At 42.4% G+C, this 20,852-nt stretch overlaps 1 protein-coding gene across 1 annotated transcript in view; it reads right to left on the reverse strand.

Moving 5' to 3' along the window:
- DSCAML1 (DS cell adhesion molecule like 1) overlaps positions 1-20,852 on the reverse strand; it is a 111,561-nt gene that overhangs the window by 79,176 nt on the left and 11,533 nt on the right. The window contains exons 2-3 of the mRNA XM_053451362.1: positions 10,980-11,297; positions 3,422-3,568 (exon numbers count right to left, since the gene is read on the reverse strand). Of these exons, the coding sequence (XP_053307337.1) occupies positions 3,422-3,568; positions 10,980-11,297 (465 nt within the window). The remainder of the gene's footprint in view (positions 1-3,421; positions 3,569-10,979; positions 11,298-20,852) is intronic.

The raw sequence follows: 20,852 nt of genomic DNA on the forward strand, positions 1-20,852 counted from the left end.
AGCCTATCTATAGAGAAAATAAAGCCGTTCAGCATAATGGAGTCTAGTTTCTATACAATAACAACCAATATCTTGAGATATACTATTAATGAAATGCCTTAGTGGAGAATACTGTTCAAATTGCACGGGCTGATTAACACTATAGAGATATGTAGTATTTATACTAATAATGAACACACGGTGCTACCCGGTGATGCTCGGCATCTAAACAGAAGCCCTTGCTGCTCTCACCCTGTTCCTGAGAGCTCACAATTCATTTCTTGTGTAAATACTACTATACGGTGCCATATAGTACCCCACAGGCTTTTAAGAACAATCTCCCCAATAACTAGTTTTTTCATTCTCGTCTCACCATTTTTTTCCTCCCTACTCTCCCTCTACCGCCACTAAAGGAATTCTTTCCTTTTCTCTCCCGTATTATCTTTTTTTTTTTTTACCATTCTTCACCACCCACCCCTTCTTCTATACCTTCCGCTCCAACACACTGTGCCCTCCTATATTCCTCTGTTCCCTCTCCTTTTCTTCCTCCTCTCTTCCCCCTCGATCTCTCCTCCCCCCTCCACCGCTCACAACTTCATCTGAATATCTGAATTAACACAGAAAATGAAAACATCTCGCACCTTCTCTTCTCGTTTCCATGGTGATGAGATAAGAATCACGCCAGGCCTCACGGGGGGGAAAACGCTGAGCGCTTGACACTCCCCCCCCCCAAAATCTCTACCCCAATATCTCTCCCACCCCAAAATTAAATTATGGAAGAGAGATAGGGTCACTGGGTATCAACAGGCAGGACACAAAGGGAACTTAAGTTGTCAGTCTTCATGGAATATGAGGGAATGATCATTTTTCATTTGAAACAGTAACCCGTTATTTCCTGGCGTGTCGCATGCATATATGAGTCAAACTCAAAGCACTTTAGTAATCAAGACAATAACTAAGATACCATAACAAATAAAAGGTCTGTAATGACATGTAGGCAGATCACAGAAGAAGCAGAGGGCTATAATACAGACATCAGTATAACAACATAATGACAGACATACCATGAAGCATGACAGCATGCAGAGCTGTGTAATAAACAGTAATCTGCGAACAAACAGCCACAATATCAAGCAGAGTGATATAACACAAAGATATAAAAATATATGTGATCATAAAGTAACTTGCATAGAACCCGAATGAAAAAAATGCAGTTCAATGCATATGACAGCTGCGGGGTTACAATGTCCTAGTGCCCCTTCCAAACTTTCCCCAACCCCAGGTAATCGTCGTGTCCGTCTGAACACATCACCTTGCACGTGATCTACCGGCCATCTCCCGGGCTGGCTTTGGGAACGCTGCATATGGGGAGGATCCGTTCAGCCCCCCCACATGCATGGAACGTGATCCCACTGATTTTATTGGGAACAATTTCCTGCCAGTGGCTTCTGCTTCAAGCAGCCAATCAGTGGCAAGAATCATCAGATCAGAGATAAAGAGAGCAGCTGCAGCTTCTACCTTAGGCAAGTGCTTCTTTTATACAGTTTTGAAAGAATGTATATTAAGATATTCAGAGTACTTCAATATGCATTGTTGTTTAGTGGGGCTATCAAGTAAATCAAATTTATTCTAACCTCCAGAAGGGCACAATCAGTGATACACAAAGAAGTAGACTGATAAATAAAACAGAATTTATCATTAATAGCAACCAGCGACAATCCACTGTACAATATATTCCAGGCTATCACAAGGTATGCAACAATGTAATATACAGGGAGAGATAACCTGTACAATAACATACGTGTTACAGGCACACGGAGTATGTGGGTATACGTTCCTGCTATGATTATAGTGTCTATTTATAAATTGAATATGCAGCAGAATTATTCCACTCTTCCCCTTTACAGGACGAGGCTACAATATGCATACATTCTATATCTATACATTTATAGTACTGAGCCCTACCCCCACTGGCTTATTTTGGAGATCCTGACGTAAGGTCATGAGATCTCTTCTCACCTGCACGGCTACTGCTCTAATTATAGCCCCGTCGTTAGCATTACTGGTAATAGTATTAGTCTGTAATAGCCTTATAATTAGCCGTGCACCTGTATATTGTGAAGGGGATGTGTCCCATCTGAGTGTCTGAAAGATTAACAGGGACCAGAGAGAGAGGAGATAGAGAGAAAAGAAAAAAAAAAGAAAAAGGAAAGAGCGAAAACAAGGGAAATAATTAAAGAGACAGAGAGAGCGAATCAGAGAGATACGGGTAAATGTAGAATTTAGGATAATATGCATAACAGTTAATGTCATATTTCTGTTATACACATCTTATTGCATTTTTATAGGACACAAAAGAAAAATCTCGTATTTACAATGGCAATAATAAATAAATAAATAATAAATAGTTGAAAACTCTTTTGTCTACACCGCTTACAAGCATATATTGTCAGTGCTGGAAAGCGCCCTGCTCGCTGGTTAGAGGTTTGCCCTGTTCTCCGAGCTTCCTGGGGATGGCAATTTATTTCCACTGCCCATGCACTGGCGAGTCATTAAGCCACGTGGTAAGCTTGCATAGACATGTCTTCCGCCATATTGTCTCGGAGGACATGCTCTATACTTGCAGTGGTGATCAGAAATAGCTTAAAGGTTAGCTTCTTGAAATCTATGTAAGGTGTGCATTTATATAAATGGCAAAAAAATGAATCTCAAAATTCTTTCTAAAATGCACTATACCTGATCGCTTTGTAGTGTCTGGACCACAAAGAGAACATGAACCCCAAAGAGCTGCTGCAAATTCACAAAGTATTTGGTGGTTGTGGATTGTAGCGCACAATTTATCTGATGGATTATCATCAAATAGGTACGGTCTGAATACAACACAATTATTATACTGCATGTCAAGTAGACGTTATTCAGCCCATTATACATGGAGTTTGAAGGAGAATATCCTTTAAACAGAGAGTTAATGTAAAGACTTCTCAGTTTAGAACCTTTTGAACTAGCGGCATACAGTACAAGCTCTCTGAGGTGTAGGATTAAGGGTGGGCAAGGTGGTCTGGAACTCAGTTCTAGCCGTATCAGCATGGAAAATTTTAATTAAAATTATATATATATATATATATATATATACCCAAACACATACAGAAGATCACCTCAGGACCAACATTTCACCTGACGAATTCTTTGAAAATACAGGGTCTACAGGAATGTGAAGTAATGAACCCAGCATATCAGAACCAAGATGTTTTATGTGTCATTTCCATCTCCTGAGCTGGGCCAAGATATGGCTCATCAAACTAGTGCACACCTCGGGAAAATGATCATCGGACTACATCTTTACACAATGAGATGGGCATACTTGGAAATAAAGACCAGACTGGAAATCGAGCTTGATGCAGGTAGCCTGTGGTCAGAATAAGTTGCAAATTGAAAGACGTACCTGATGTGAGCGATACGGTGTCCTTTTCCCAGGACACCACACTGACATACTCCTGCACGGCAGGGGGAGTGAGGCACTTGAAGACAGCCGCGCTGCCGCGCATGGCACTCTGATCCTCCACCCGCACTGTGTACGGCTCCCTGAAAACTGAGAGGCAAATGGAACTTAAGTTAGGGGAAGAGAACAGCTCTACATATTAAATTCATACATATTAAATTACATTTAAACAGAATATGGGTTGTACTTGACGTAACCCGAATTTACGGTGAATGTAGTAAACGTATCCAAGACCTGGTTGACCTAATATGCCCCGATGTTCAGGAGCACCATGACAACTAAGTAATAATGTAAGATTTACAAATTGAATAACAAAAAAACACATTAAATTATTTCGGTACAGAAAAAGAAAACAGCACTGCTTGCCAAGTTTACAATCTCTTAAGGGTGGAGATAGGAAGGTGAGGATGTTTTACTGTATGTAGCAAGTATGTGAAGACGTCTGTGATGTGGAGATCTTGAAGGTGGAAAGAAAGTATGATTTCTTTCAGTATTAGGGTAGCAGAGGTGGCATTTTAGTGAGCGCTTAAAGTAGTAAAGAACAGGTAGTGGAGTGTCTGATGGGGTAGGGAATTAGAGAAAATAGGTACAACTATGTGTTGGTGGAAGGCTTCTGTAGCGTTATCTACTAGCTTTGATGAAGAAATCTAGATGCAAACAGAGGAGTTTAGGGATGAACGCTATTACAGATAATCAATGAACAGACTTAAGTTTTAGGAGCCAGGAAAGGATTCATTCACAAAATAAGTCTCAAATGCTAGGTGTGAATGGTAAATGTTTAACAGGCTCAGGGTGTCTAGTAAGGTCTGGACAAATGTATGTAGCAGTTGGCATCCAGAGAGTTAAAAAATGTACCGGTCCAATATTTTTAGCAATCAGGAAAGGAGTAATCCACAGATTTTTTGAATACTGCATCTGATAAACAAGTCCCCAACTTGTATTATGAGAGATTTGGCTTCATTTTTGTGATCATGACTGCCACTACCTTCTTGTTATATTCACTTATATTCAGCTCTATTGCACAGAAAGAGACTGTGCTTACAGGGCCATAGAGTTAATAATACCAGGAGCACATTATGAAGTTACTTCACACCGGAGGGTGACCGGGCCGTCTCCCGGAGTAGAGCTGTCCATGGTGCTAACACACAATACATATCCCTGTCCAAATCTGCAAATTCCCAGCAGAGGGAAACAGACTCAGCGTTTCAGTTGGGAAGCAAGGAATGCATTTTAAACTAGTTACTTAATTAAATATGCATTCTTCATTGGTGGGACTGTGTGGGTCATTATATTGTCCCTTTAAAGAGTGATTATAGCATAATAAACCTTAATATTAAATGTAAACTACCATTACATTGATGATAAAATGAGAGGCTGAAAGCAGCAGGCATATTATCCTTTCAGAACTTGCATTAGTACACTAAAAAAAGGGTGTCCACGTTTTTTTGCTACAGCATATATAGTTTTAGACAGAAGTTTGAACAGGCTCGACTTGCACACCCCCTGTCTTCTTAAACCAGGACAGGGATGATACCAATTCAATCTTAATTTCTCTTAAAACAAAACCAAGATAATTGACCTCTGGCGGTGGGCTGAAAAGTGCCACCTCAAACGTTTAGTTATATCATCAGGGGGGGGTTGGTTATTAGGGGATCAGTTCCTCATAGAAACCTTCATATCATACAAGCAGATCACCATATGAGTATTACTGAAATGTTTATCTCATCAACAAAAGGAACTGTAAAGTTTAAAAAAAAAGCCCCAAAAAGTTGCACGGGAAACCTCAGTATGTGGGAACTGGTGGGTTCTCGCAATTTAAGTAGTTTCGGTAGAGGTTCTTTGATCATGCTACATATACAGCTTCACGTTTGGTACAGCATGCTACATTTCTTTTGGGTAGGTGGTAGAATTGCTGTATGTTAGCAAGGTGTGATATCAAAATTAGTAAGTATACAACTATATCAATGATATATGATTAGAAACTGTCTGCCTTCTTGCAGGCAAGCATTTTTTTGCTTTTGTTTTTGCTCTTGTTTTGAATTAATGCAAGTAAGTGGAACTCCCACCAAATGTTTTTTAATCACAGATTAAGGGCATAAAATTAAATATAATTTTTCTTTAATGCTATATTAATTTAAAAAAAGTATATGTAACTATTCACTATTCCCCTTTGTTTTTTAAGATATTACTGCCAGTAACAATGCTTCTGTTACCAAGGACCAAAGCATTGCTTCTGCTGATTGCTCCGCACTGATCACTAGTACCAGATCTGGCCATTATACATAATCCCCAATGTATTTACCCACTTCTACTAAGTTTCCATGCCGATAGGCGACAGAAAAACTGATCGGCAGAACGAATTACAATAGTCACAGTAAACAAGCCTTCCTAAACATTAAACCGTGCAGATGAAAATGATATGCTTAGAACTGGCGTTCCACCTACCATGGAGACTTTAAGATTGTGTAGCTAAATATCATGTTTGAATCATAATGCCAACGACCTCTGTAAGTCCTGTCTCTACCAAAAACAAATCGTTTAATCAACTCAAATTCTGGACACTTTAGATTTTTTAGGGTCTACCTGTAGAAATGACGCACAGACTGTTCTGGCTTGTGTTCTAAAAAGCTTCAGTATGTGGTTTTTAGAAGTAAACAAAATGGCTCTTAATTAAGCATTTTGAATAATGAAGACAGAACATGAGTTTTAAATATATTTTATATATTTCCTACCAGAAATGGATTTATATCAACTGTCACAAATTGAAAGGGTCACTTTTTACAGATATATTTTACTACAGTGTTTCATGCATAGATGGATACTGTTGTGCATAAAAGATCCCAAAGGACTAAAGGTTACTTTATGCTGACCCTGTTATAACAAAAAACACGTATAGGTTTTATTTTATTGTCAGACTAATTTAATAAAATTCAGCCCCTCTCCAAACGCAGAATAGTTCTCTGACACGTTACGTTATAATGGCTGACACCATTGATTTCGCGGGCAGAATTGTTTTTGAAGATAAAATGCACGCACACACATTAATGCTGGAAGGTATCCAGTTCTACCAATTTAAAGTTGTCATTTCACTGATCAATGTTTTAATCCAAGCAATGGGGTAATAGCGGGGAGGACTAAGGTAAGAATAATTGCAGTGATGGATTAAAAGAATGTGAGGGTCTGAAGATGAGCCATCAATCATGCAGCATCAAACATCTGCCTCTGCTTTTTGGAGAATGGTATGTCATAAACATAAAAAAGTGGGGGAACTATGCACTCAAGAGGGGCCGAAGGGCCAATTAGAGAATGTACTAACATTTAAACCAATATGAATGATGAATCATGACGATATATATATGTGATGTGGTCCGAAACAGTGATTTGATTTTAGTTATCATGCTGCTTGTTTGTTAAATAAAGTATTTGGACATGTGAGCGCATAGATCCATTTCTGGAGAAATAGCTTCCACTGTTTTTCTCGGGGTACAGTGCTGTGAAAAAGTATTTGCCCCTCGCAGATTTCTTCTATTTATGCTTAAGTGTCACATTTTTTATGTTTTAGGAGATGCAACTAATTTTTTTTTTATAACTTCTTTATTACAAGGAGAAGACAAAGCATACAATATAACAAAACAATGGTACACAGAGACAAGGTGACAGAGTCAATGCATACAGGTACAAGTAATGCACAATTCCAAAACACATACAGTGCAGGGTAGAAAAAAGAAAAACCCTTCCTCAATCACAGAACACCTAGCCATAACACAAACATGTCGTAACCCTTAACTAGATCAAAACCCCGGTATGGGGCGAATACCTTTGAGAACCTGAAGACAATACCACTCCGTGGTATTGAACGTGTGAAACAGGGACAACCTGGTGGCGTTATCTAACGTTGCGATGTATGGGGACCAGCGACCGAAAAGATATTTAACTTTGCTCTCCTTATGAAGAACAGCCTCAAGCCAGTCCATATGGAACAAAAATTGCAGTCGCGACAGAACCAGGGGCAGCAACGGAGGGTGAGGAGCAATCGATTGGGACAGTATCGCCCGTTTTGCCACTGCAGAAAGTATAAGCAAGAGGAATTTAGCCCTCGCTACAGGTGGGGGAATGTGGTCAGGGAATATACCAAAAATAGCCCATTCAGCAGAGATGGTAAAGCGGATGCCCAGAGTGTCGTTGATATACGTTTGTAGGGCATCCCAAAATAGGGTAATAGAACTGCAAGACCACAGGCCATGCAGGAGATCGGCCTCAGGCAATTGACATTTTAGACAGCGGGAGTGATCCGCCAAACCCGTTAGAAACCGAATTTTAGGGGTGACATACGCCCTATGCACAATCTTAAGGAACATTTCACTATAATCCCTAGAAACCAGGACCCTAGAATTGTACACATAGGCCCGGAGAATCTGGCTCGGAGGAAGGTTTGGAAAGACAGCCCTCCAGGAGGGAAGACCTGCGCCATGAGACTCCCAATCGAGGACAGGCCGGAGCAGACTATAGATAGTAGATGTCTTGAGCAGTATGGCAGGGGACAGCACCGTTACCTGGTCCAAGGGACTGCTAGAATTAGCCCCAGAGAGATGAGGGAGCAGGGAAGTAATATAATGACGGAGTTGAAAGTAGTGAATAGGGTGAACACGAACAGTAGGGAATTTAGATTGGAGCTGCAAAAAGGACAACAGTTTACCCCCACGTGGATCCAGAAAATCGGCAATGGTGCGACCCCCCACCCAGGCCAGGCGTCGAAAGACAACATCCTCCCTCCCATGCTGAAATTGCGGGTTACGAATCAAAGGCAGGAACTTAGAATAGTGGACCTCCAGGCCCAAGCGCCGCCTAACACGCCCCCAAGCCTTAACAGTGTGATACAGCAACGGGTTGGATACGACCTCCGCGGGCAGGTCAACTGTAGATAGGTGCAGGAGAGAGGCCAAAGAAATGGTAGGAGACAAGCCTTGTTCCAGGGACACGTTGGTAAATTTAGAACCTTCACGCAACCAATCAGCCGCAAAACGATAATTAGAAGCCAAATTATAATCTAACAGATTAGGTAAATTCACCCCCCCATTGCGAGCAGGCTGTTGGAGTTTAAACAGGGAAATTCGAGCTTTTTTATTGCACCACAGGAATTTACGCAGCAGTGCATTATGATGTTGGATATCTTTCTTCCTTAAGGTAAGAGGTAACATATGGAGTGGATATAAAAGTTTGGGGAAAAAGGCCATTTTGTACAAGTGACAGCGTCCCAAGAAGGAGAGGTTAAATTTGGACCACGTTTTGAAAGAATCCTCCATTTGACGTAGCAAAGGAGAAAAGTTGAGTTTATAAAGGTGCGCCAAATTAGTAGGAATAGTGAGACCCAGATATTTTAAAGAGGGAAGCTGGGTCCAATTGAAGGGGAACGTCCCTCCCCAGCCACGTTTAGCCTGAGGAAAAATAGGCAGCGCCTCTGTTTTGAGCTTATTAATGAGAAATCCGGAGGCTTTATGAAAACAGTCAAACAGATTAAGAAGGAACGGCATGGCCGCTTTGGGGTTGGAAAGGTATAACAGAAGATCGTCAGCAAAGGCAGCGATCTTAAGCTCAACCTCACCGACTCGGATACCCTCAAGCTCAACGGAACGCTCAACAATTCGTATGAGGGGCTCAAGTGCTAGATTGAACAGAAGTGGGGACAGAGGACAGCCCTGACGAGTACCCCTACCTAGAGAGAACCAGCGGGAATTCACATTATTCACTGTGACTTGGGCCATAGGCAAATGATACAGTGCACGAAACATCTGTATAAAGGGCAAACCAAAATGATGGAATTTAAAGAAACTAACAAGATAAGGCCAGGAAATTCTGTCAAAAGCCTTATCAGCGTCACAACTAATCACAATGGAGGCTTTACTATTTGTAAGTTTAGCAGTAAAAATTGCGGAAATAAGACCTCTAATATTCCGCGTAGAGTGGCGGCCCTTAACAAAACCCGTTTGAGAGGGGGAGGTAAGTTTCATTAACACCGATTGGAGTCGTGAAGCCATGATTTTAGCATAAATTTTAAGATCCTGGTTCAGCAGGGAGATGGGGCGATAAGAGGACAACAAAGCAGGGTCCCTGTTGGGCTTCGGAATAACTATAATGCGGGAAGCCGTAAACTCCTTCGGGGGTATCTGTCCCTGTAGAAATCCATTAAAAACATCAGTAAGATGTGTCGGTAAGTAAGTAGAAAGCAATTTATAATATTCGGCACCCAGGCCATCTGGTCCCGGGGATTTGCCGTTAGGGAGGGACTTTATGGCAGCCGCAATTTCAGAGGGGGTGAAAGGCGTAACCAAACGTTCTCGGTCTCCAGGCGTCAATTTAGGAATACCAGCCTGGCGAAACAGGTGAAGCATCATATCAGGATCATTGGACTCCGGGGAATAAAAATCCTCAAAATAGTCAGCAAAAAGTTGCGTAATTTTGTCTGGTTCAGTCACGACCGATTGAGAACCATCACGGAGCTGAGTGACACTATGATATTTAAATTTAGAGTGGCGGATAAGGTTGCCCAAGAGCTTACCGGGCCTGTTACCCCAGCGAAAAAAGGCGCAACTAATTTTAATAGAAGATGTGAGTGAACACAAAATGCAGCTTATTGAAGGAAAAGAGTTAATCAAAACCTCATCCATGTAGAAAAAGTAATTGCCCCCCCTAAACCTGATAACTGCAATCAAACGTTTACAATAACAGGTCTTACATTGCAGAGAAGGAATTTCTTGGCACATTAGAGGGTTTGCGCGCATGAACTGCCTTTTTAAGGTCGCGCCACAGCATCTCAATCAGATTCAAGTACAGACTTTGATTAGGTCACTCCAAAACCTTCATTTTGTTAATTTTGAGCCATTCAGAGCTGGACTTGCTTGTGGGCTTCGGACCATTGTGCGCCTCCATAACCCAACTGCGTTTGAGCTTTACGTCACAAACTGATGGCCAGACATTCTCCTCCAGACATTCTCCTCCAGACATTCTCCTCCAGGCTGTTCTGGTAGAGAGCAGACTTCATGGTTCCATCAATTATTACAGTTCAGCCAGGTCCTGAATCAGCAAAGCAGCCCCAGACCATCACACTGCCACCACCATGTTTTAAACTCTCTCACGTCACTATTCATTAAGAAGGGCCAACAATGGCAGGATCCTTTAGTAAGAACGCCTGATCTGGCATAATAGGATGAGTGGTTGGGAGACTTTGAAGAAATCTCACAGAATCTTATCTGTACATTATCCACAGCCAGGCAAGATACAGACAGAGACCGACTGGGTTCACTCCTTCATAATGTATAGTGAAGTGAGAGAATTAAAACAATACTCTCCTGACAACTCTCGCTTTAGTGAATAGACCCTCATACAGCACTGACACTGACCAGTAACCCCCCACTCTATATTTGCGATATTGCTCAGAATATATTCATATTTAATTTATGCAACAGCCCATCAACACCGGTCCAAACCCTCACAATCCCCTTACCTGCTTTGACGCGGATGTTTGGACTCCGTATTTTCCCAGCGGAGTTCTCGGCTGTACAGAAATAGTCATTGTCATGTATAAAGCTATTGAAAGCGGAGGGGGAGAAGGGGTACAGTTGAAGGGTGCCGTTGGCGTGGACGTGCCTAATGTGAGGCACGTCATAAATGTCATCTCCAGTCCCTAGGTACCATCGGAGTGCAGCACTGGGGGATCCAGCAGCAGGGCAGGGGATGAACACCCCCACAGTACTGGAAAAAGTGATCTGCAGCAAGGAAGTGTTCACAAAGTATAGACTGGTGCCGGCATCCTCGGAGCAAGCTGCAAACGATACAAAGTTACATAAGGTCAATAAGAGCAGTCAAATTACCACATTTCTAATAAAACAGTAGAGAGAGGACACGTTTTTTGTAGAGCTGAAACAACGAATCGATAAAATCGATAATAATCGATAACGGAAATCATCGATAACGATTTCCGTTATCGATTAATCGAGTGATCAATTCGTTGTTGGAGCACTCGGCTCCTTTTACTTACCTCCGCGAGCGTTCCCCGCTTCTGCTACACGCTCTGCAGTCTCCGCCTTCTTTTAGCTACGTGACGGATGTGACGCGTTCCGGAGGTAAGTATTCTTCATGTCTATGTGCACGGATCGCACAGAGCCACTCGCACAGAGCGAATCGCTCTGTGCGAATGGAGCCACTCGCACAGAGCGGTTCGCTCTGTGCGAGTGGCTCCACTCGCACAGAGCGGTTCGCTCTGTGCGAGTGGCTCCACTCGCACAGAGCGGTTCGCTCTGTGCGAGTGGCTCCACTCGCACAGAGCGGTTCGCTCTGTGCGAGTGGCTCCATTCGCACAGAGCGGTTCGCTCTGTGCGAGTGGCTCCATTCGCACAGAGCGGTTCGCTCTGTGCGAGTGGCTCCATTCGCACAGAGCGGTTCGCTCTGTGCGAGTGGCTCCATTCGCACAGAGCGGTTCGCTCTGTGCGAGTGGCTCCATTCGCACAGAGCGGTTCGCTCTGTGCGAGTGGCTCCATTCGCACAGAGCGAACCGCTCTGTGCGAGTGGCTCCATTCGCACAGAGCGGTTCGTGAGTGTGGGTGCAGGGCAGAGTGGGGGTGGGGGTGCAGGGCAGAGTGGGGGTGGGGGTGCAGGGCAGAGTGGGGGTGGGGGGTGCAGGGCAGGAGACTGGGTGCAGGGCAGAGTGGGGGTGGGGATGCAGGGTGTGAGTGTGGGTGCAGAGCAGAGTGGGAGACTGGGTGCAGGGCAGAGTGGGGGTGGGGATGCAGGGCAGGGTGTGAGTGTGGGTGCAGGGCAGAGTGGGTGCAGGGCAGAGTGTGAGTGTGGGGGCAGGGCAGAATGTGGGGGCAGGGCTGGGTGCAGGGCAGAGTTAGAGACTGGGTGCAGGGGCACAGTGCAAAGTGCTGGGTGCAAAGTGCCAGTGCTGGGTGCAAAGTGCCAGGGCTGGGTGCAAAGTGCTGGGTGCAAAGTGCCAGGGCTGGGTGCAAAGTGCAAAGTGCTGGTGCAAAGTGCTGAATGCTGGGTGCAAAGTGCTGGATGCAAAGTGCCAGGGCTGGGGCAAAGTGCTGGGTGCAAAGTGCTGGGTGCAAAGTGCCAGGGCTGGGTGCAAAGTGCTGGGTGCAAAGTGCTGGGTGCAAAGTGCAAAGTGCTGGGGCAAAGTTTCTTGAACAGTAATAGTCCACCTCTTTTCAGAATGTTTGGGGTTATTTTGTTTCATAAATATTGTGTTTGGGTTCTTGTACTTTGAAAATATTGTTTTTTATTACATCATAACAAAATAAGAATGTTAATGTAAATTTTAAGTTGTTTTTTAACATCCAGTTCATTAAATTCTTTTAAATAAACGAAAAATTTGCATATTGTTTTTTTTTATCCGATTAATCGATTAATCGAAAAAATAATCGGCCGATTAATCGATTATTAAAATAATCGTTAGTTGCAGCCCTAGTTTTTTGTGTTGTGTCTTCATGAGGTGGACTGTGTATGTTTAGGGATTGTATGATGGGGGCTGGATTCTATAAAAGCATTTTTATATATATACATATACCGGTATATTAGTGTTGGAGAGGACATATGGAAGTTACGGAGGCCTCCAGATAGACAGACCTATTCTACCATTTTATCTTTTACACAGCGATATCCTATGGTGACCACATCAGCCATGGTTTCGAGGAGACATAAGTGTCTACATATCGCTGGCCAACAAGGCTAAAGTGCAGCCCTGCAGGGTGTGAAACGTTTGGCCGTTTATACGTCCCACATATTGCAGGGTGCATAATGTGTGCCCCACAACAAAGACAATGTTTTCACCCCAATACTTACACACAGCATTGCCTATATTTGCTAATAGAATTGTAAGCTGGTTGGAGCAGAGCTCTCCTTACCTGTCAAAACGGTTATGTTATATACTACTTGTTATGTCCGGTTCACCTATTGTAGAGCGCTGTGGAATATGATGGCGCAGTATATATATATATATATATATACATATATATATATATATATTATAAAACAATAATAATGATAAAATGTATGCCTCTAAATACAAAATAAACCAGCTAGAAATAAAACACAACTATATCTATGTGAATATAAGTACAAACTATGCAAGTACTTAAGACTATACTTTTCTGTGTTATGTGTAAGTAGCCCGTCCTCACTAACGGGGAAAATGGAAAGTGTAAACTTTAATCCTGAGAATCTCTATTTTGGGGTATATTTGATTTATTTCACACAGTGTCAGCTGGTTAGAGAATTAGGGAACACTTCATTTGAACAAGGAATGCGTTACATCAGCAGCAACCATTCAGTTTTCCACAGATTTGCGTAAAAACATCCATAAAGGACGTAATGCTGCGCTTTGCATAATGATTCAAGCTGACACCAAGGCTTTACCGAAATTTTGCATGTGACCTGGTGACACAAGTAGTAAATCATAAAGTAAGGCTCCTGGAATATGAATATGCCTAAACCCATCCCAACCGTAAGCTCCCAAAGACAGAGAGTGTCCTTTTAAAAGAGGGACACTTGGGAGGTATGTGTAAAAGACAAATCGCAACAGGAAAGAAAGCAATGGATGCTAACACGCCATCGTCACACATAATAAAAAATACCTTGGAAAGACAGCCCTGCACTTAAAAATATTCCAACACACAATCTCCAAAACTAAGTAAATATTTATCAAAAGAGGGTAATAATACAAAGTTAGGACATAGCGTCTATAATGCTCTATAATGCATTCTGCAGCTACTATAACTGCAGGTCACCTAAGGGGTTAATCATACAGATTCCATTTTACAGCTTTGCTATCATATAATGAGCCCGATCCTCACCATTAACTAATAAGGAACCAGTTGGAAGCTGCCGCACACCAGACACGAGGATACACCCTGCTTGTGTACATTGTTTGCAATGGGACAGTTGGCATGCAGATCAATTATTGGTTGGTAATAATTGGTTAATTATTGGTGGCAAACACCTATCTGTACAAAACCAGGGAAGTTTCTTAATAGATTGCAAGCTCTTTAGATGACAAAGCTGCTTTTTTTGTTTGCAAAGCAGATTAGATGCTCTGGGTTTTTTTTTTGTTTTTTTTTTTGAAGCAAGACCTTCATACACAAAGCTGGGGCTATGTTCTGCTGGGCCGCTGGGCTCGTTTCCACTATACAAGCCAGATCTAGCAAAACATTACTCTTAAAATAAAAAAAAGGACGATCACAATGCAAATAATTGGATCTACCGGCCGTATCGGACAGCCTGCACCCTTTAAGCTGGGAAACCTACAATCTAAATAACGACTAGGAAAACCGTCTCCCCAGCGGTTTGCGGACACCCTGTGTATCCTCTGAATATTCATGCGTGTCTTTTGCATATCGTTAGCCGTGATCTGCATTAATTGAGGTTATCTACATACAGAATCCAATCAGAAATATGTCTGCACACATTGTGCTAAAAGTACAAACCAAGTGTAGCCTGTGGTTGGACAGAACAGGGTTAATTACTACCCTGAGGATAAGGCAATGCAGTAAACCGCCAGTGGAATGTACCAAGTGCTACCCTATTGTAAACGTGGAGCATTCTATTATCTCCTAATATGGGGAGCAGGGCTTCATAGCCATTATCTGCCATACCTATACAAAGAGATGTATAACATAGAGAAAGCACTGTTTAAGTGGTGTATTGGCATACAGCGCGCCTCTCTTAGGTACGCAGCATGATTAAGTGCGCGCACTACTGGATCTAGAATTCCCGTGTCCTCGTTTAAGCAGAACATTGTCTTCATTGTATCATCCAACATAAAACCTTGAATGTCTGTTGAAACGAAAAGCAATCTTTGTGTAATGCGCATCTGGTTCTCATTAGAGCCCACAAAATCCAACAGGACCAATCCATTACGGTGACTTCTAGATTAACCTGGAAAGGCTATGAAATATACATCATGCAGGGCAGCTGGCAATAATAGAAAAGAACCGCCCAGCACTGTTAAATCATATGTGGTGAGAAATAATTAGTGCAGCTCCAACAGGTTTTACCATCATACACGTCTCAAATTTCCTGCGATAGTCCTGATAACTGCCATCATGAACCGACTGCCAGTCAATGCAGTATAAATTACTGTTGGCAACTACACACATGGCTTCTATGACTGAGCGCTGGAGTGACATGACCTTCCAGTGCTCCACCATAGAACCTCCAGTGGAAGTACCGGGCATCACATAGACGTTCACCAGCTGCCCCCACTAGACACTAAGAAGTCTGAAGCATGGGGGACACGTCTGGGGATGCATTGTCTGGGGGGGACCAGAGTGGCATATCACAGGGGCAGAGTGGCAAATAGGGGCTATAAGGCATTTCTGGGGGGGCAGAGTGGCATATAGGGGGCTATAAGGCATATCTGGGGGCAGAGTGGCAAGCTTTTATTACAGGGCCACCGTACATTTACAAAGCATTCTGCCAAGACATACTATGATGGGCACAGTATTTTACACAAAGGAAACCACAATTTGTCCATACGTTAAAACACATTTGGCAGAAACCGGTAGGGTGAACAGACACTTCCTCAAATTAGGGATTCTCAGACACATTCTGCGGGGCACCGATCATTTTAATGCAAGCCTGACGTACACATTGTCCATAAATGCTCCTTGGAGGTAAATTCTGGTAACTACAGTTATAGTCAACCTTTGGTACTAGAGTCACTTTTTATCATAGAGTTGTCAGCTCAACTATGAGCGTGAAGGCAATTTGTAATGGGCCGACACATTTCATGTCAACAATATAAAGGGCCAATTCCAACAAACATTATCTGCAAGACAAGATTCTGTTTAAACTGTAACCTGCAGAGGCAACGTGGGCCAAGACAGAGAAGGGCTTATGAAATATATTTTACTGAAATAAGGGATAACAGACTGTTTAAAGCCGGAGGCAGGGTCAGGTCAGGCTAATTACACCATGGACCCCCCTGCAAGCTGGGTGCCAGACAGCGGGTCAGGGGCATATGGAAGATAAAAGGAGCAGGTAAGGATACAGGCCAGTAAGACAAAGACACATATGCTCAACGCAGCAACCAAGCAGGGCCAGAATTCCCCGCAGCCCTGCAAAAGCACTAAGGGGGGGCAACAGGACCAGAAACGTTGTGTATCCAGTGCAATTACATTTCTACAAATGGAACATCCCACTGGATGCCATGGTGGCTGCGCCACATCTGTCCATTATATATAACCATATAATTAATGTGTTATTTCCAGGTATTGACAAAACAATTGGGATGACTGAAGCATAAGGTTTCTAAAGCAACCTTAGAAATAAAGTTAGTATTTAACCTTAAATCCCTGTGATCAAATACTAACTCTCACAGTTGGCATCTAATCTGGTTGGAGCGTTTTAAATGATGCATTCCAAAAAAATATATATTATATATATATACCTTATTTCAATGTACTCTTACTTAATGGAAGAACGCATGGTATTGGGTATGAAGAATAACAATACAAGTATTAAAGATAACAGAATAATGCAGAAATGGATCGAGACAGTATGGTGGATATTTTTAAAATATAAGTGAATGGGGATGCTCTATGATGTTAGGGTATTTATGGCTTCATCGGAATAACTCTGCATTTGAAATTGAAATAGGGACAGATATGAACATAAATCCCTTGGATTATAACAGAGGATTGTGCAGGCAATAGAGGGGATAGATTTTTTTTTTAATAATGGGAGCAAGGGAGGGGGCTGAGGTATAGACTGTATGGTGGGGGCAAACACATGACCTTAAAACCACATAATCTTCTTTGAAAATATAACAGGGCTAGATAGATCCTAATGCTGCCTTTTCATATAAAATCAGGCCCCAATCACACAGATTAAAAAGAAAAAACATCAAACTAAGACTAATATTTTTAAATCACCGGGGACATCTGGGAACAAGCCACCTGCTGTCAGATCGAGAATAGAACCCAGGACTTTAGCTGTCCTCTGGCAGGGAATAACTGCGACTCAGGAAAAAGGGATCAATGGGTAAAAAAAACAGCCATGCAGTAATAAAGGGGGAGCTGGGGTACACATGCCAGAACGGTACAGCTATGTCCGAAACACAGGGGCAAATACAGATTAACCACAAACTGACATTACACAGGAGTGTAATTATATATTAATGACAAAGGGATACTCGCTATCACTAAATAACTGTGCCAGGGACTTATACATTTAACACAGGATCAGAAGAGCTCCTGCAGCTTGGTTCAAAGGCTTGTAATCTAGGCTTTGAGAAAGTTACAGCCTCTCTTATACTTCCAGGATCAGCCACCCTGTGTTGCCGTTATTACAGCTGACGGGACGTTGTTGAGGAAACAAGAGAATGAAGGAAGTGAAACCGATAATAGAAATGGGGGGGTTTATAATCCGACCCCCTCCCCTCTCATTAGGCTGACAGTAATTACCCCACTTGCAGGAGCTCACTGACAGCGTGCTATTGCCTCTGCACTGTGCCATACATTAACACCTCACTGTATGCCCTACACAGCCACGTCAGTCTGAACGTCTGAACAGACACACATATCCAATGTACAGTGCCATGCCTTTCTGTAGGTGGCTGATTACTAGAGTGTGGTTACTATGTAACATAAATGACAGTGTGCTCGAGCTGTGTCCACAATCAAAACAATTCAGGTGGTATTCTGTCAGGCAGAACATCCAAATAAACTACTGTACAATATGGGGGGGGGGGGTCATGAAGAGAGACGTTAATCATTATGAAGGGCTACCACGGGCAAGTTTCTCCAGCTGGCCCAGCATAATTCAATGGGATAGCCATGACAAAATATATATTTTATATAAATTATCATATATTCATCATATAATATAAAGCAGGGGTTTTTTCGCCTGGGGCGGCAGCGGTACAACCGGGGGCATGCTGGGCAGGGGCACAATTGCCCCCCAGTTCGCCCTGAATCTTAACTAAACGGCCAGGGCCGTCGTTAATGCGGGGCAAAAGCCCGCAGCTGCCATTGCAGCCGATGCAGCTTCGAGTTTTAAAGCGGCCGTAAGTCTGCCTCCACTTAATGGTTTTAAAGCGTCCGGCGTGGCTGCACCATGTGGCCCTGGGCCTCAGTGAAGCTCTTCGTGCCACCCTTTGAAGGCGCGACGTGCCGCTCGAGGGGGTGGGCTCACACGGAAGGACAGGCAGCCAGAGAAGGAGCAGCTTTACTTTATCTTACAAGTTTTATACTTAAACACAGCCAGGTATGGAGTGCTGTGGAGTATTATAAATAATAATAAATATATTTATAATAATAATAGATAATAATAAATATATCAATGATAATAATAGTAGAAGTAAAATGCACAATAAATGTAATGCACTTGAATCAAACCCAAAACACCCCGCCCCCGGTCCGTGGAAAAATTGTCTTCCACAAAACCGGTCCCTGGTGCCAAAAAGGTTGGGGGGACCGCTGATATAAAGGACCAACCAAGCTTTTCCTGCAACAGAAGTTCACTTGAGTTGGGTCTTCATAATGTATGGTGAAACCAAGAAGCTGAGACCACGGCTGGACTGAGGTAAAAATGCTGCCCTGGCAGTTTAAATTATGTACGTTCGTCCGCTGGCTGCTTGTACCTTGCCCACTGCAGCCCATTAAAGCACCAGATCTGCTGCCAAACTAGCAGCAAAGGTGAGCGGACCTACAAAAGCAAGCAGTGTACCCAATATGATTAAACATGGCAAATTGCATTTACTGTACTCGATGTAAAAAAGAATCTGTTTCACATGAAAACCGAGGAGCAACCGTTATAGCAAATGGGTTCTCTGTGCTGTAGTGTAAAATGTCTAAGCTATTTTAATCCAAGAAAGGAAAAAGGAAATGATTACATCTATTTGGAGAAAGTATTGAATACTGAAATCTTTGTAACAATTATTTCCAATGTTAATAAGTGTATTACAACTTTTGTTTGTCTACACATTAAAATTTTATATACATATACATATATATATATATATATATATATATTATTTTATATTATTATATAGATATTGTTTGTTTACAAATATTTAGGATATATTCTCACCAGTTGTTTTTGCCAAACCATAGAGAAGGGGATAGATCATGGGAATTAGTTGAAACTATCAGAAAGTTACAGATAAGCTGCAAAGCAAACTATTCATTAAAGTAGTACATGAAAAAAATATGCAATAACAACTTGGAAAGTATAATTCTTACACAAAAAAACACTAGAAAAGATATGGCGATTTATATAAAGTGTAACAAATAATGGTTAGGATATTGAGAGACCCCAAGCATGTGTGATGAGGAGGATGCTATCCTGAATATACAAAGGCCAAGGAGCAATAAGATTTAAGGATTTAAGGTAGGTTGATAAAAAATGAGGAGCCTAGAAAGGCCAAATTGCTTCTTTATTATAAATATCTGGGTTCATGAAGGTGATCTTACCAGCAAACATTACACTTGGAAGTTAAACTTGGTGGGACTCCATAAAAAAACAGGTTTTGTAAAACACTGGTAGTCAAAAGTGTGGCTAATACCAGAGGCACATTCTCGACTAGGCCGACTAGACCTTGGGCAACAGAGGAACTGGCAGCTTTCTACTGCATAACCGGGTGCCTGGTTGCCCTATTAGGCATTCAGGTCCCCCGGTGCGCTGCTTATCCTTGTACTAGCTGGGGAGACCAGAGATCTCCCAGGTCACCGGCCCAAATACGCTATGGAGTAATGTGTCTATCAGCACAGCCTCCATATTGACCTTACTCCACGGGTCTCATTGTGCCAGGATATGACATCATATCCTATCGCTCAGCATGGTAGACTGCAACCAATGAGGTAAGAGGTGGGGCGGCTGGGGTGCTGCCGTGGGTCAGGCCTAGGACAGCAGCGAGCCAAGATACTTCTCTGGCTAAGGACGGAGCTGTATTAAGACTATCGTTTTAACTAATGTATGAAATGAAGGCATTAAGAAGAACAATATATTTTATCTGGAGAATTGAATAAACAAACATTTTATGATGTTTCCGTACAGTGTATTGTACATTTACACAGCAAACATTTTGAGCTCCTAGAAAAAAATGCACAACGGGTAGGGGATCCAGAGACAGAAGAGAGCTGTTGCATTCAGTTAAACTCTGTAAGAACTTGTTATCTTTAATTCTATAACGCCAACAATTTACGCAGTGCTTCTTACAGTCCATACATTCAAAAGGTATGACAAAATGAGAATCGACAGACTAAGACAAACAGATACATTAGGTCCTCGCTCGCAAGTCTAAAAGCTTGTAACCAGAGTATGCTGCCAAAGACCAACTAATGAAAACCAGAATCGCCAAGTACTATAAATTATTTAT

Source organism: Spea bombifrons, chromosome 12, assembly GCF_027358695.1.
Source record: "Spea bombifrons isolate aSpeBom1 chromosome 12, aSpeBom1.2.pri, whole genome shotgun sequence".
Classification (NCBI taxonomy): domain Eukaryota; kingdom Metazoa; phylum Chordata; class Amphibia; order Anura; family Pelobatidae; genus Spea; species Spea bombifrons.